Source organism: Parasteatoda tepidariorum, chromosome 2 (genome assembly GCF_043381705.1).
Source record: "Parasteatoda tepidariorum isolate YZ-2023 chromosome 2, CAS_Ptep_4.0, whole genome shotgun sequence".
Classification (NCBI taxonomy): domain Eukaryota; kingdom Metazoa; phylum Arthropoda; class Arachnida; order Araneae; family Theridiidae; genus Parasteatoda; species Parasteatoda tepidariorum.
In genome coordinates, this window is record NC_092205.1 from 80,866,540 (window position 1) to 80,881,297 (window position 14,758).

Here is a 14,758-nt window from a genome sequence, read left to right on the forward strand (position 1 = left end):
ATGCAGTTGTAGGAAACTAAATGGTTCCTTTAGGTGAGCTTAGTTTGTGCAATAAAATTCAGATTCTTTAACCGTATTAAGTGAACGCAGTTAATAAATGGTTTTTCTCTCAGTTAATAGTTTAATTACTATTTAATTTATAGTTATTTGACTGTTTTATTTGAATGTGATAAAATGACAATTAAATTTTTATTTAACCATTTTTTCCGAGAAATCTCTAACAGTGCCATCGATGCTTTTTAGTAAAAGCTGTAACTACTCAGCCATCGATTCTTTTAATCACAATACTTTTAACCAATGTCTCAATGCCCTTAACCACTGTGCCATCACAGAACTATGAAAGTTCTATTGTGAAAATAATATTATGGTACGGGTGTTATGAAGCTAAAGAAATAATACAATACCCCTTTAATTTGAATTAAACTTTTTATCATAATTTCTCATCGAATTTTTTATTGCTGTGCAAGTTTTAGTTTTTCGACTAGAACTAAATTTCTACATTCTAAGCTCGTATTCGCCTTATTTTAACAAATTTGAAAATAGTAATTACTCAAAGATCTGAGCTTGGGGGTGGAATAAACTTTACAGAGAACGTATAATACCTACGGAGCATTTAGTAGGCTCTATAGAGAATAGCCCTTTTGAAAATATCAAGTTGATAATCTTGTTTTAAAGAAGTAAATGAATGTAAAGCATACTTTGTGTTTCTTATGAAATAAAGCAAAACAACGTGAATAACGTCTGTACCTTTATTTGTGCTTTATTCGCGTTGCTGTGCTTTATTTCACTAACTTGTGTGATGAGAATATATTCTTCGATTTTTATAAATTTGTTTCTTCTGCAGGATCCCACACTGATTTTTTTAATAAAATATCATCTACAAACATCACTTTATATCAATGACGTGAACTTGAACGACGTCAAAACTCATTCAAAATCTATCCTCATTCAAAATTCCATCAATCTTCCATCAAATTTCGTGAGCATCCGACCAGGAAGCTGGAGTGGTGCGACGGAGGTCAGGACTTTTCTTATTCTTACCAAGCCATGCTGGCCAGTCCACAGCAGGCAGCCAGTACACCTTTCTCAGTCAAGGACATCCTCAATCTGTCAGATCAAGCAGGAATCAACCAGGCTCTGCTGTACGCGCAGAGCCTGGAAAAACTTTTTGACGACGGTATGGATGCATTTTATGTTGGAACTGGTGGAGGAACATTGGTTACGTCAGCCTCCCCTACACCGTCATACATGTTTGGAGATTTCGTCAACCAAAATTATCAACAAACTACACCTTTAACTTCTCCTCACGTCCAAAGTTTGTCGAATTTATGTCCACCATTTTCTAGTGGAAGTCCGGGTCTATTGAGTAGCGGGTATGCTAGTGGAGGAGAATACGGAGACCCCAATATGGGCTACAACAATGTTGTCCTCAGGCATTCGTCTATCTGTTCATCCACAGATTCAGAAGATAAAAGTAAGTTCAATATATTTTAATGAATGTGATCAATAATGTAAAAAGTTCCAAAATTATTGTTTTTAAAAGAGCATGGCTAGTTATTTCCAGGATTTATATGACATCTTCTGAAATAATTATGTGATTTTCATACCCATTTAATATGTTTCACCTCCTGCCACCGTAATCACAATGCACTTCTATGTCCGAATTTTCTTAATTTCTTCGACATCCTAAGACCTTAGGCAAATTTTTGAGTTTCGGTAATAAAAAAAAGTTTGCAAGAGATTTATCCGAAGAATATAGATAATAATTCATTTTCCCTACCTCTGAAATCAAACAATTTACTACAAAAACAATTTTTAAGAACGTCGAATCCTTTCAAGATTAGTTTTTTTTTTCCAATAAAAAAGATTTGGAAAGATAAATTACAACTTATGTAGATCAAATAAGGTAAAAACAACTATATTCAGGCAAAATGAAATTAAAAGATAAACTTTTTGACCAGTTGGGAGAACTGGAACATATGTAAGCCACAGTGTTTCAGACGGGACGTATATGTCCCAATTGTGGTTTCATTTGAGGGACATATTTGTCCCGGTGAGGCCAAAAGGGTTACGTAAACTCCGAGAACAGAAATAAAGGGTATTTTGAAAGGAATATTTCAAAAGTTGTTTCTGAAACTTTCACCGTCTAGAACAAGTGAATTACACCAAATTAAGGTTACAGCGAAACATATTAAATGAATATATAATTCATTAAGATATTATATCAGTTTCAGAAACTAATAACTACGCCTTGTGTTGAGAATCCTTGCAGAAAAAGAAGTAAAAAAACTATACATACGAGGAGTCCCAAATTAATGCTGAAATGAAAAAATAATAATAATAACGTTTTCAGATATTGATCAATGTTATAGAACTCAAAAAGAGTAAAAAAGGAAACAAGTTTCTAATAGGAATGAAATGATTTGCTTTCGACTAGAATCATTGTTTAATCCTGAAATATATACGAAGTTTCAAATTCCCCTATGCTCTTATTGATTTCAATAATTATTGACGAAGTTATGAAGCCGACGTCAATAAAATTTGTTAGACTATGATTCCGGATACTATTATAAAAAAGTACGTTCTGCTTTACAAATAATATGCCATTATAAATTATACAGTTATATACTTAATTTGTAAATTGTATTTTGATTTGTAAATGTCGAAACCAAAACAATTTAGTTAAGTTCAGGAACGTATTTAAAAGAATGTATGCATCATTTTTAAAATTTTTCTAGCCTTTGAATATTCTCTAAGGAATCGTTTTGTAATAAAATGTTTTTAGGTATGCTAGTGCGCAAGTAATACATTCATATATCTACCTCTCTTCCTCATAATTTTAGCAAGTAACAATGTAACACTAACTTACATTGTTAGTTGTTAACTAGCAATGTAACAACAACTAACTTAGTTGAAGATTACGTAAAGGAATTTTATGCATCATTTGTAATAGCTTTCTAGTTCTTATATATGTTCATATCTATCACATTTTTTTAAATGGTTCTGCACAATTTCAGTATTTTGTACAAATATATTAGTTGCAATTTAAAATTTATTTCTTCAACAGTTATGCTATAATATAAAGTGTAATTTTAATTAAAATACCTTCAGTTTTTATAGTGCGTAACATTAATAGAATTATGTTATTTCAAATTAACTTTTACTTAGTTATAACATTAATACATTTTTAGGATTTTAACTCAATATAAATCGCATTTGGAATCGTAAAGTTCTTCGAAATACTCAAAATCGGAGTTGGAGGCGAATATTTCAACAAAAATCGGACTTGGAATCGAAAAAGGGTTCTTTGTAGTCGGAATAGAAATCCAACTGTTCAACAAAAATCGGATTTGGAATCGGAAAAGAGTTCTCCAAAATGTTCTGAGTCGGATTTCGAGTCGAACATCTCAACAAGCAATACATTGGACAGTCCATTAGAGAGCAACCTGTATATGAATGTATCTTTTCTTGATGTCCAAATAATTAACAAATCATTCTAATAAAATTTTAATATCATGATTGATCTGGTTTTTCATGATAAATATTCCTAAAAATTATGTTTAATTAGAATTAACTTATGCTAAAAAATTACGTAATTTGGTGCAAATATGTTTCGATTTGCTCATGAAATTCGCGAGATATAGGGAAGTACGCAAAAAAGGGAAATTATCATTAAGTAGTCCAAAATTTTGACCTCTTTACTGGCCTAATTATTGGGACAATATTTTTCAGATTGCGGGAGCTCCCTAAATTTTGAAAATGAAAAATCTAAATCTGACAGGAAAAAAAAATAAGTTCATTCAGTGAAAGCATCACGTTTTTGTGTCTGATTTCGTAATTTAAAATATCGTCTGCACTAATTAATCAGCATTTTAAACCATTAGGATTGAGTCCTGGTTTGAAAGTTTGATCATTAAATGAAAAGTTATTCAAGTTTTTTCCTTTTGCGCTATTTTTATGACATGATGAAATTACTGGTTATAATAACAGTCTTTCAAACAGCCTTCATTTGCATGACGTGAAATTTTACAGTCATGTTTAAATTATTAACTGATAAACTCTAAAAGAATTTAAAAACAAAAAAAATGACAATCTATCATTAGATCAGTAGTTTTTCACGCTAAACATAGTAATCTTTAAATCACAATCACTCATCGCATCACAAATTTATGAAAAATACTCGCGTTAACTTACTTATCGCCTTTATGAGTTTCATCATTTTTTACACGGAGAAAAAAATTCTGGTAAAATTACCGTAATCTAGGGTAATGACAGTTCTGGTAAAAAAAAACTATAATTATAGTTCATAAAAGCAAAATAAGGTACAAGGTAAAGGAACCATTCATTTGAAAAAATTTTCAATGATTTATAGAAAATTCTGGTTTTCTAAATTATCGTTCTTTACCACACTTTTAGTAACAGATGCAAAACTGGGAAGTAAATTTAACCAAATGGTTTTTTACGCCAAGCTTTAAAGTATCGTAATGAAATTACAAATTTTCCCACATTTACCAAATTTTATAACACATTATGAAACCATATTTGATTAATTTTACAAAAATCAACACCGAAACGCTTCAATAAAAATTACCAAGCTTTTTTGGTGTACCCATTGAGAAAGAAACGTGGTAAATTTTACCAATTTTACCGATATATTTTTCAACTATACGAAACCATATTCATAAATGAAAAATTTTTAAGTGCGTATTGAGAAAATATTTATAGCAATCCCAAATTTTAAGAAAGTGTCCCTTTTTGTTTGTATTTGTGTAAATTATTTTACAAATTTTTAGTTTTTTCAGTTCAAAATTTGTTTTTGTATTTTTCAAATACTTAAAATCCTCTACGAAAGCAAATTTCTCTCAATACTTGGTCGAGGTGCTTCGTCGTCGTCGTAAAGTGAAAATTAGGTTGTCTGTTCGATAGTTTTGAAATAAAATAAAAATACTCGAAGCCTAGTCACGGTGGCTAAGGTGATATTGAATTCGTCTCCCAATGATTTGACCCAGGTTTGAATTCCAGCAATAGCTGGTTGATACTTATTCTGCTTCCGGTTCGTACCGACCACAATTCTAACGTAAAATGTCCTGAGAAGTAGACGAATGCTGGGTTAGAGCCTCCTTGCCATCGTGCTAACCTTGGGAGGTTTTCATGGTTTTCCCCTCCGCAAATGCGCGTAGTCCCATCAAAAAGTCCCATATGAAGGCTAGTATGTTCCAATCCTTGATCCAGGAGTTCCTTTATCTTCTGGGTTGGGTTCGAAATTACAAGTATACTGAGTTGAACATTGATAATCGTAAACTCAGAATAGGGCGGCCTATTGACGATAAATTAGCTTTGCCGCTTTTAAACCAATATTTACTGTGACTTCGATAATGATAATTTAGGTTTTAATCTCTTTTTAAACGTTAATTTACGATTTTTGACATTTAAGTATTCGAACTTTTTCGAAAATGAAAATTTGCATGGTTTTCACTGGTTAATAAAAAAATGTTTAAAACTGACCTTTTTATATGGCTCGGCAACTTTTTACTGCAATAATAAATTAAATTATGTGATACAAATTCTGCTATAATCATGACGCAATTATAAAAAAATACATGCAATATTATCATTTTCTGCAAACGTTTATAAACAAAACATTAATGTAATTTCTGGGGGATATTTGAGGTAATTTCGTTGTTAGTTTTGTTTTTGACTAAATTTATTTTCCAAAATTAAAATTTTTATATGAAATTGCTGCCGTTTTAGTTTAAACTTTACTAAAGTTCAATTGTAAGATACTTCCTAAATACTTTAAACTGATCATACTTTTACTTAATACTTTTACATAAATACTTTTACTTAATCAAACTTCATTTTAGTAAAAAAAAAATTTCTTGAAATATTTTCCTGCTCAGGCAAAAATAAAATATTGAAAAATTTCAAATACCATTGCTATATAGTTAACATTTTTTATATATTTTGAGATTACCAAATAACAATTAGACTACTTTTATTATTAATTCTATACCAGAGCTAAGGATGTGAAATCGGGACATTTTTACTTCTCCGTGAAAAGACCGTAGAGATCTTTATATGATAAAGAACTCGAAAAAAATCTTGTAAAATTTTAATCAATATTTAGAGGATGTGTTTAAAAAAATATTAATCACAATAAAATACGTAGAGAAGATGTACAATGCACAAGGAGAAAAAGTAAGCACTTTGAATAAGTTCGAAAGAGTAACCGTAGTATATGCTAAATAAATAGTGCTGGCGAAATTTTAAGTTACAAAATCAGACACGAAAACGTACTTTCTCTGAATAAATAAACGGATTTTTATTCTAAATTCTCAAAATATGATGGGTCACCTCACTCTGAAAGCTTGGACAGGAGAGTGGTCAAAAGTTTGGGCTTAATAATAATAACTTTACTTTTTGCGTATTTCACCTTATCACGGAGAATTTAAGCGAATCAAATAATTTTTGCACTCAATTATGAAATTTGTTTATCAAAAGATAATTCCACAAAAACTATAATTTTTATATATATTTATTATTTGATTTATTAATGCTATAAAAAAACTAAATTCTAGGGCATATAAACTTTTACTTAAATTTAAAATACGTAATTTTTTATAGAAAAATACAAAATGTGAGCGAAATTGGATTAATATTTCTTGAAAAATTATATTTTAAATGAACGACTAAATTTTAAATGCTTGAAATCCTATTACTCAGAAACCATTCGATCATTTAATTTTTTTTTTCGCAATTTAAAATCACATACTTTGAAACTATGTTAAAGTTTGTGTGGTAAGAATATTAAATGTTTTCAACTATTAATGTATAAAATAATAGAAAATAATAAATAATTATTAAAAGGAATTTTTTGCATTTAATTATCTTTAGATAAACCAATTTTATAATTGCATGCTGTAATTTTTCTACTCGCTTAGAAAATGTAGCGATCTATGCGAAAAGTAAAATTAACAGTTAGGGCTCCAAACTTTCAACTACTCACTTGTCTGAATTATTGGAATCATCTTTTCCAGAATGCTGCTACCCTCCTCCAAATTCTAGAATCCGAATCTGTCACAAAAAGGCATAATTATGCTTAAAAAGGGCGTTTAACATGCGATTTCATAGCTTAAATTATCGCTTACTCTAATTAATTAATTTATTTTAGGTAAGGCTTTCAAACCTACCTACTACCTACCATTAACCTACTGCGTGAAAATCCAATTATTAGATCATAAGTTATTGTATGTGTACATTTTTTTTTTTTGCTCACTGAACGTTACTGAATTGTATGCTCAATTCTTAATTCTTGTTTTATGTTATAATTTTGTTTAATATTTCTTTGGCTTTTACGTTTATATATGAAAGAAATTAATTTATATGCAATCAGAAACTAGACAGTAATATTTATAGATTTAATATTAACCAGTTGTTATAAATACTTATTGAGTTACATTAAAAATGATGTTCCCCAACTCTTATGTAGGTTAGGGAAAATTACATTCATTTTATTTTAATATTAGAATTCATAAACTATTTTGACAGAATATTTTCAAAATCAGGCATTTTTATATCGTATTTTATTCGACAAAATTCTTGTTTTATATTATAATTTTTTTCATATTTCACTGGCTCTTACATTCATATATGAAAGAAATTAATTTATATACAATCAGAAACTAGACAGTAATATTTATAGATTCAATATTAACCAGTTGTCATAAATACTTATTGAGTTACATTTAAAATGATGTTTCCAAACTCTTATGTAGGTTAGGGAAACTTACATTCATTTTTTTTAATATTAAAATTTATAAACTATTTTGACAGAATATTTTCAAAATCAGACATTTTTATATCTTATTTTATTCGACAAAAATTTCCCTAAAATTAAGAAAAAATAAGAACAGAGATTTTTTTTTTAAGATTATTTTTAAGCAATAGATTTTCTTTAACGCTTTCAAGCTTTCAGTTCTAAGTTTCCGTTTTTTTTTGTAATAAAAAAATACAAAAATACAAAAAAAGTTTTAAAAAATTTACAAGAAAAATAACAACTTTGTAACACTGCAAAATAAGTGTGGATTAACGGGAGAACAGTTTATGAAGAATTTATGTCACAGTTATGTCACAGAAATGACAATTGGATCTCAATCAGTAGCACTCTGAGGATTATTAAATTTCGACAAATTAATAACATCAAGTACTTTGAACCATTATACATAATATATACACAGAAGAGCCATTACATTATGACCACCCTCCATCTATAACCATGGGCTCTCCCAGGTTTTCATGGTTTCTCGCCCAGGAACAATGCTTTCATGGGGCACATTAGGACCCATAATCCTCATAGAACAATCCCTGACGTCTGTAAGCTACTTCATAGTTGCAGACCAGGTTCACCTATTCATGGCAACAGTTTTTCCTGCTGGGGATGGTGTTTACCAACAGGATAATGCATCATGTTATAAGGGTCAAATCGTCATGGATTGGTTCGAGGAACATTCCAGTGACTTTCAAGTCATGTCTTGGCCTCCAAATCCACCTGACCTTAATCCAATGGAGCATTTGTGGTCCTACTTGGAAAACCAAATTTGTGCTGCCACGCTACCCCCTCGCAATGTGAGGGAATTGCAGTACCAGTTGGTGAGCGCTTGGTACCAGATACCGCAAACTACCTATCAGCACCTTGTGGAATCAATGCCACTGTGGCTGCTAGCAGTTTTGAGGGCTAAAGGTGGTCCTACATGTTATTAGCAGGGTGGTCATAATGTGATGGCTCTTCGATGTATATTGGATTAGTATTTTTCTAATAAAAGATGGATGCAATTTTTCTTATTACTTGAGTTTCAAGATACAGCAATCTAAACTAAACAATCTGTGGCATTTCATTTCTTCTCGGAGAAGAAAAGAATATTGTCAGAACTACCAGAATATGGTAACATTTACCATGTTTCTGATCTATGAAAACACCAAAAAGCTTGTTTATTTTTACAGAGATGCTTTGGTAATGATTTTTGTAAAAGTAACAATAAAATATAGTTTGATAATCTGTGATATAATTTGATAATTTTATTATGATACCTTAGCATGGCATAAAAACTATTTCCATGGTTAAATTTACTTTTCAGTTTTGTACTTTTTACTAAATGTGAAGTAATAAGAGCTATAAGTTTGAAAACAAGAATTTCCGGTAAATTGCTACCATATGAACGGTAAAATTACCAAATGAATACCGTATTTTGATTTCATTAAGAGAACTTTTTTTCTCGAAATGCCATTATCATACAGGACGGTAATTTTACCATAATTCTCCCCTGTGTATGTTTTATATGGGGAAAAAATGATACAGTTATTCTAATTACTTTAGTTTTAAGATAAAATCAAACATTTTGTTTAAATTTTAATGTCTAGTTGTGTTCACAAGTTCTCGTTCGAAAAAAGACTATTTTTCACGTGACCATATGACCGCCCTTTGCTTTTTATTATCAGTTGTTAATGCACATTCCCATTCTGCGTAAAGAAAAAATAGCGTTAAATTACAATGACCTTCAAGTTACATCATTTTTATCATAATCGTTGAGTTTTCAAGTTCATTTCGTCTGAAAAGTTAAAAATAATTTGGGACCGTGCATAAAATTTAAAGCTTCACAAGTTTAGTTAGTTAGTTTGGTTTATTAAGTTAAAATAAATAATTAAGCATCACTTTAAAAAAAAATTTAATACTGTGACATTAGGTCACAGCATAATTTATAAATATTGTTTTTTTTAATCAATAATACTAATTCTTTTAATTTTGTAATACATTCTTTTATTTTCATCTTTCTTTAGCCCCTTAAGCGGTAGCGCAATTTGGACATTCTCCCCCTAAAATTCCTTACCAGCTCCTTAAAAGAGCCCCTTTATTTCGAGAAGTTTCCACCCTTTTTTTTCTGAGAATTCCACTGGTCGTCGGCATCTTTCATCTCCGCGTGTTTGTTGTGTTTCTCAACCGTAACTTTTAACGCATAATCATTTTTTCATCTCAACTCGTGATTTTTAGGTAATTTAACTTTAACTTTTACAACATGCACTACAACTTCAATTTTAAGTTTTTGGATCTTATAAAAAGGATGAGCGCGAAAGACGGAGAGCTTTCGATAATTTGATGTCATACAATTTGCTGCCCTCCGCTTAACGGAGTTTTTAACATTTTTGCTCCCACCCCCTAAGGTGGAGAAGCGTTTTTTTTCGAAGGATGGCCTCTCTGCGCNTTTTAATGTCTAGTTGTGTTCACAAGTTCTCGTTCGAAAAAAGACTATTTTTCACGTGACCATATGACCGCCCTTTGCTTTTTATTATCAGTTGTTAATGCACATTCCCATTCTGCGTAAAGAAAAAATAGCGTTAAATTACAATGACCTTCAAGTTACATCATTTTTATCATAATCGTTGAGTTTTCAAGTTCATTTCGTCTGAAAAGTTAAAAATAATTTGGGACCGTGCATAAAATTTAAAGCTTCACAAGTTTAGTTAGTTAGTTTGGTTTATTAAGTTAAAATGTATAATTATGCATAACTTTAAAAAAATTTTAATACATACACCTATAATGGATAGGAAGAATTTCGAGAAATGTGTCCAACTGATTTAAATCAGAACTATAACTATTAATTGTGACTTAACTTAAATATTGATTGTGACTCAAGATGGGAACAAATAGTTAAATTTATGGGGTTATTTTATATGCTGTGAATAAACAAGATCAATTTGTGGTATTTTTTTCATTCATTAAATTCTTTTACAAAATTTTCGTTTGATGTGAATACAATTCGCAAACTATTTTCAATACAATGTTTGATGTGAATACAATTCGCAAACTACTTTTAATACAATGTTTGATGTGAATATAATTCGCAAAATATTTTCAATACAATGTTTGATGTGAATATAATTCGCAAACTATTTTCAATACAATGTTTGATGTGAATGCAATTCGCAAACTATTTTCAATACAATGCTTAATGAGAATACAATTCGCCCTGTCGAAATCATTCCGCTTCTCACAAAATCCATTTCTACCGATAAATCTAGTAAAAAACGGAACAGTTTCGGGAGTTCGATTGCGTAAATTTTTCTATCCGACATTTATCAAACTCTCCTTTTTTTTCAATGAAATTATTTAATTATTGTTTTTAATAAACGGGGAAATTAATTATTGAAATACTTTTGAATTTAGTTTTAAAATCTTCGCTTAACGCGAGTATATTTTCCCTCTTTATAAAATCAATTATTTTTTGAAAAACAACGAAGTTTTCTAAATGATGCCGTTTTTTTTCCGGAATTCATCACAGAAGAAAAATTCTGTGAAAAACTGAATGGTTTCAGCAACGTAATTGCTTCTTTATTTACGTAATATAAGAACGGAATCTTCCTTTCTTCAACGCAATTATTGTATTTCGTCATAATTTTCGTTCCATTTTTCATCTAAGTGTTTCTTGGTAAATCTCTAACCTTGAATTTCAGATATTCCTAGAATAGTTTTCTGACATGTTCTATCGTTGATCAAATATTAAAATTTAGAGCATAATCTAAACACTTTAATTTTATTGAATCGTAAAGCACTCAACGAGTATTACAAATGAAAACAAATAAATAAAAAAATCAGTTACAAACTTACCAAAATAGTAAAGATATTTCTTCAACTAAAATAGAGTCGTAATGTCTCAAAAATATTGATTTATAATCCTTATATAAAGCCTTATGTTTCTATAACCTTTCATAAAGGTGACATGCACGTGTTGTTTGACTTTTAATGGGCACTTAAAATTATATAGTCAGCCAGTTTCAGGTATTAAAGAAATTGCTGCACTTTCACGAATGAAACTCTCACTTTTGATGATTTTGCAATCCTTGGGCAGAATTTCGTTAATTTTGATAATCATTTCGTCACGAAAAAACGTGATTTGTGGCGAAACGTGAACTCCAAAATAAATGACGAAAATGTTTAATCAACTCGAAATCGCATCATAGTGCAATGTAGTAGAATGACGAAACTAGAATTAAGTCTAGGCAATCGAAAATAAAGGGACGACTTAATCCGACACGCATGTATGGTGGTCAAGGTGGATCTCGTGCCAGAGATGCAGATAACATTGAGATATAAATAACATCTTCTTACAATCCAGTAATCTGCTTTAATAACTCACAATCAAGAACTCTAAATCAACAGACTAAGTAATGTCAATTTTTTTTAATCAAAAATCAATTTAAAAAACAAATTATTATTTTTTTTGTCAAACCTAAATTTTGAAAGCTTTCGTGTTCAAAACAAATTAAACAAAATCTTTAAATTATTAAATGCTTTATGAATAATAATGCATTATTATAACAATTAATGCATTATTATTTTGATTGTACGGTTTATTAAAAGGAAGTGAAATTATACAATTTTTTTGTACTATGCCTGAGCACAAGTATCCTTCTTACATTTTAAGCTCTAACTAATTTTATAAATTAAGTTTAATTTGCATGTTATATTTATTTCTTTTAAAACATTCTCAACTTACAAATTGTAAAATGCAAAAATTTTTATAACTCTGCTTATGCACATAAAGTTTTATCGGGATTCTGTCTTAAAAAAAATTCTATGAAAAAAAATCACCCTGAATAACTTTTGTTCTAATGATTGGATATTCGAGCAATAAATACTAATCTAAATGAATTATAAGGAAGATCTCAAACTTACCAATTAATCAGAGCTAACTTTTAATTTAGTAACAGAAACAGGCACAAAACAGTATTTTCTATGAATAAACCTGCTTTTTATGATAGATTTGGAATTTACCCTCAAAATATGGGTAGTAGCCTCAAAATGTATGTTAGTAGACATAAAAATATGAGTCGTAGCCATAAGTATTATTTCAATAGTTAAGTCAGCAGAGCAGGGGAAAGTATTTCGTTCACTGAGTATTTCACTGTATCTCTGAAATTTTTAAAAAGAATTGAAGGAGTTTTAAATGAAATGATAATATACGTATATACAATGAGAATTCTATTTAAAAATATTTTTAGAGTGATGTCTTTTTATTTTCTTTGAGTACGTATCATCCGTGCGAAATCTGAATCGATGTTGTACAAAATATTTCTCGGTGTTGTACAAAATATTATATACCCTTGTACAAAATATTTCTCGTTAAAAATTCTCACAAACATAAATAAAACCGAAGACATAAAAGAATAAAATTCCCCCTACAGATCGGCTTCATTTTATCATAAATGTATCGTTAATGAATAATCGATCTCGGTAAAAATCAAGTTTACATATACATATTTAAAATGAAGTTTACATAAACATGTTTAATCTGAAATAAAGTATAGTTTACCCGAAAAACATCCGTCACTTCATACAAACTGCTGCATTTTTTTTATCCTTAACAAAAAGTTTATTTCACGGATAAAAAATGAAATATTAGAATTGGAAACTGAAAAGTGTATCGGAATCATAAACTGACAGATGCAAGTTAATACTATAAGTAATTTCCAGGTAACCACGCCAAAATCATAGCCTTACTTTTGTACAAGAAGTCTCACTCTAAAAATTTAAATAAACATAAAGGCATAAAAGAAAAAGCAATCCTACCTATGGAATCTTCATAAATGTGTATTCAAGGAATAATCCATATTGGTACGAACATAGTATCCAGAAAGTTATGTCACGAGGAAAAGTGTAGTTAATCCACAGGTTGCTCAACACCTTACGCTTCATGCTGAACTTTCCACCAGAATGGCAAGCTCTGAATCAACATTTTTTTACTTTTTAACTGCTCTAGTTAATAAAATTCATGCAAGAGTTATGGCTACTTGTGATCTTACAAGTGGCTAGAACTACAACCCTCTTAAAATTTAGAAGTATCCTACAAAGAATGATCATAGGTTTTGAAGAATCTTCTCGTAGAAGAAGAGACACTTGAATCTTCAGTGGCCTTCTTCAAATGTTGGATGAATTTGCCAACAGGTTGTCGAGGACCTATTTTTATTATGGTTCTGAGTATGGGACTTATAGAAGTAATAAAATTTGCAGTCTTAGCTAAGTGAAGATCGTTATTAAAACTGTAACCTAGCAACAACTTTGAAAGAAAAATGTGCTTACAAAAATGTTTTAATTGGCTTAGAAGATAATTATCAAGCCCTAACTTAAAGCTCAAAATGTTTTTGAAGTATTTCTCTTATGAAAATAAGAATTTTATGTGGCGGGTAAACAACTGAACCACTTTGGTTTTGAAATTTTCAACAGACCACTATTAAGAATCCATAGTCACACTTGAGAAGAAAGTCAGTCATATGTCCATTAAAAACATAGAGTCGAAAAAATTTATTAGCTTTTCGAAAAATAAGGTATCAATTTGATTTAGTAAATAATAATTTCATTATTATGCGTAAAAGAAATATATTATTTTGCGACCTGTCTTACAAGGAAAACGTATAAGATGTCACTCATAAAATCAAGACGTGTTTTACTTTATTAATACTTCCAATCATACTTAAACAAATGGAAGCTCTGGTTTATGCAAAATGGTCTGTTCTGCTGTGTTTGATATAATGTATATTTGAAAATGGATTTATTTTATGAAACTAATTTAAATATATCGCTGACTTTTTTCAAACATTGCATTCAAACTCAGTTCTATGTGAATGTCACATTGTTAAAAGGAAACGTGTTGCAGTATTTGTTAATTAAGTTTGTGACAAACAAACGCGTCTTTACCTAATGTGACAT

General features: G+C 29.8%; 1 protein-coding gene and 1 long non-coding RNA gene across 3 annotated transcripts in view; one reads left to right on the plus strand and one right to left on the minus strand.

The window, feature by feature from the left end:
• LOC107445729 (uncharacterized) overlaps positions 1-14,758 on the minus strand; it is a 33,744-nt gene that overhangs the window by 7,806 nt on the left and 11,180 nt on the right. The window contains exon 1 of one of the 2 annotated variants that reach the window (XR_006225080.2): positions 13,622-13,924. The exons of the other annotated variant lie outside the window; for it this stretch is intronic. This is a non-coding gene — a long non-coding RNA (uncharacterized lncRNA). Of the gene's footprint in view, positions 1-13,621; positions 13,925-14,758 lie in introns of those variants that run through there. 2 annotated transcript variants of the gene reach the window in all.
• LOC107445723 (homeobox protein Nkx-2.5) overlaps positions 1-14,758 on the plus strand; it is a 29,860-nt gene that overhangs the window by 2,916 nt on the left and 12,186 nt on the right. Inside the window, exon 2 of the mRNA XM_016060196.3 lies at positions 845-1,474. Within this exon, the coding sequence (XP_015915682.1) occupies positions 1,048-1,474 (427 nt within the window). The 5' untranslated portion in view covers positions 845-1,047. The remainder of the gene's footprint in view (positions 1-844; positions 1,475-14,758) is intronic.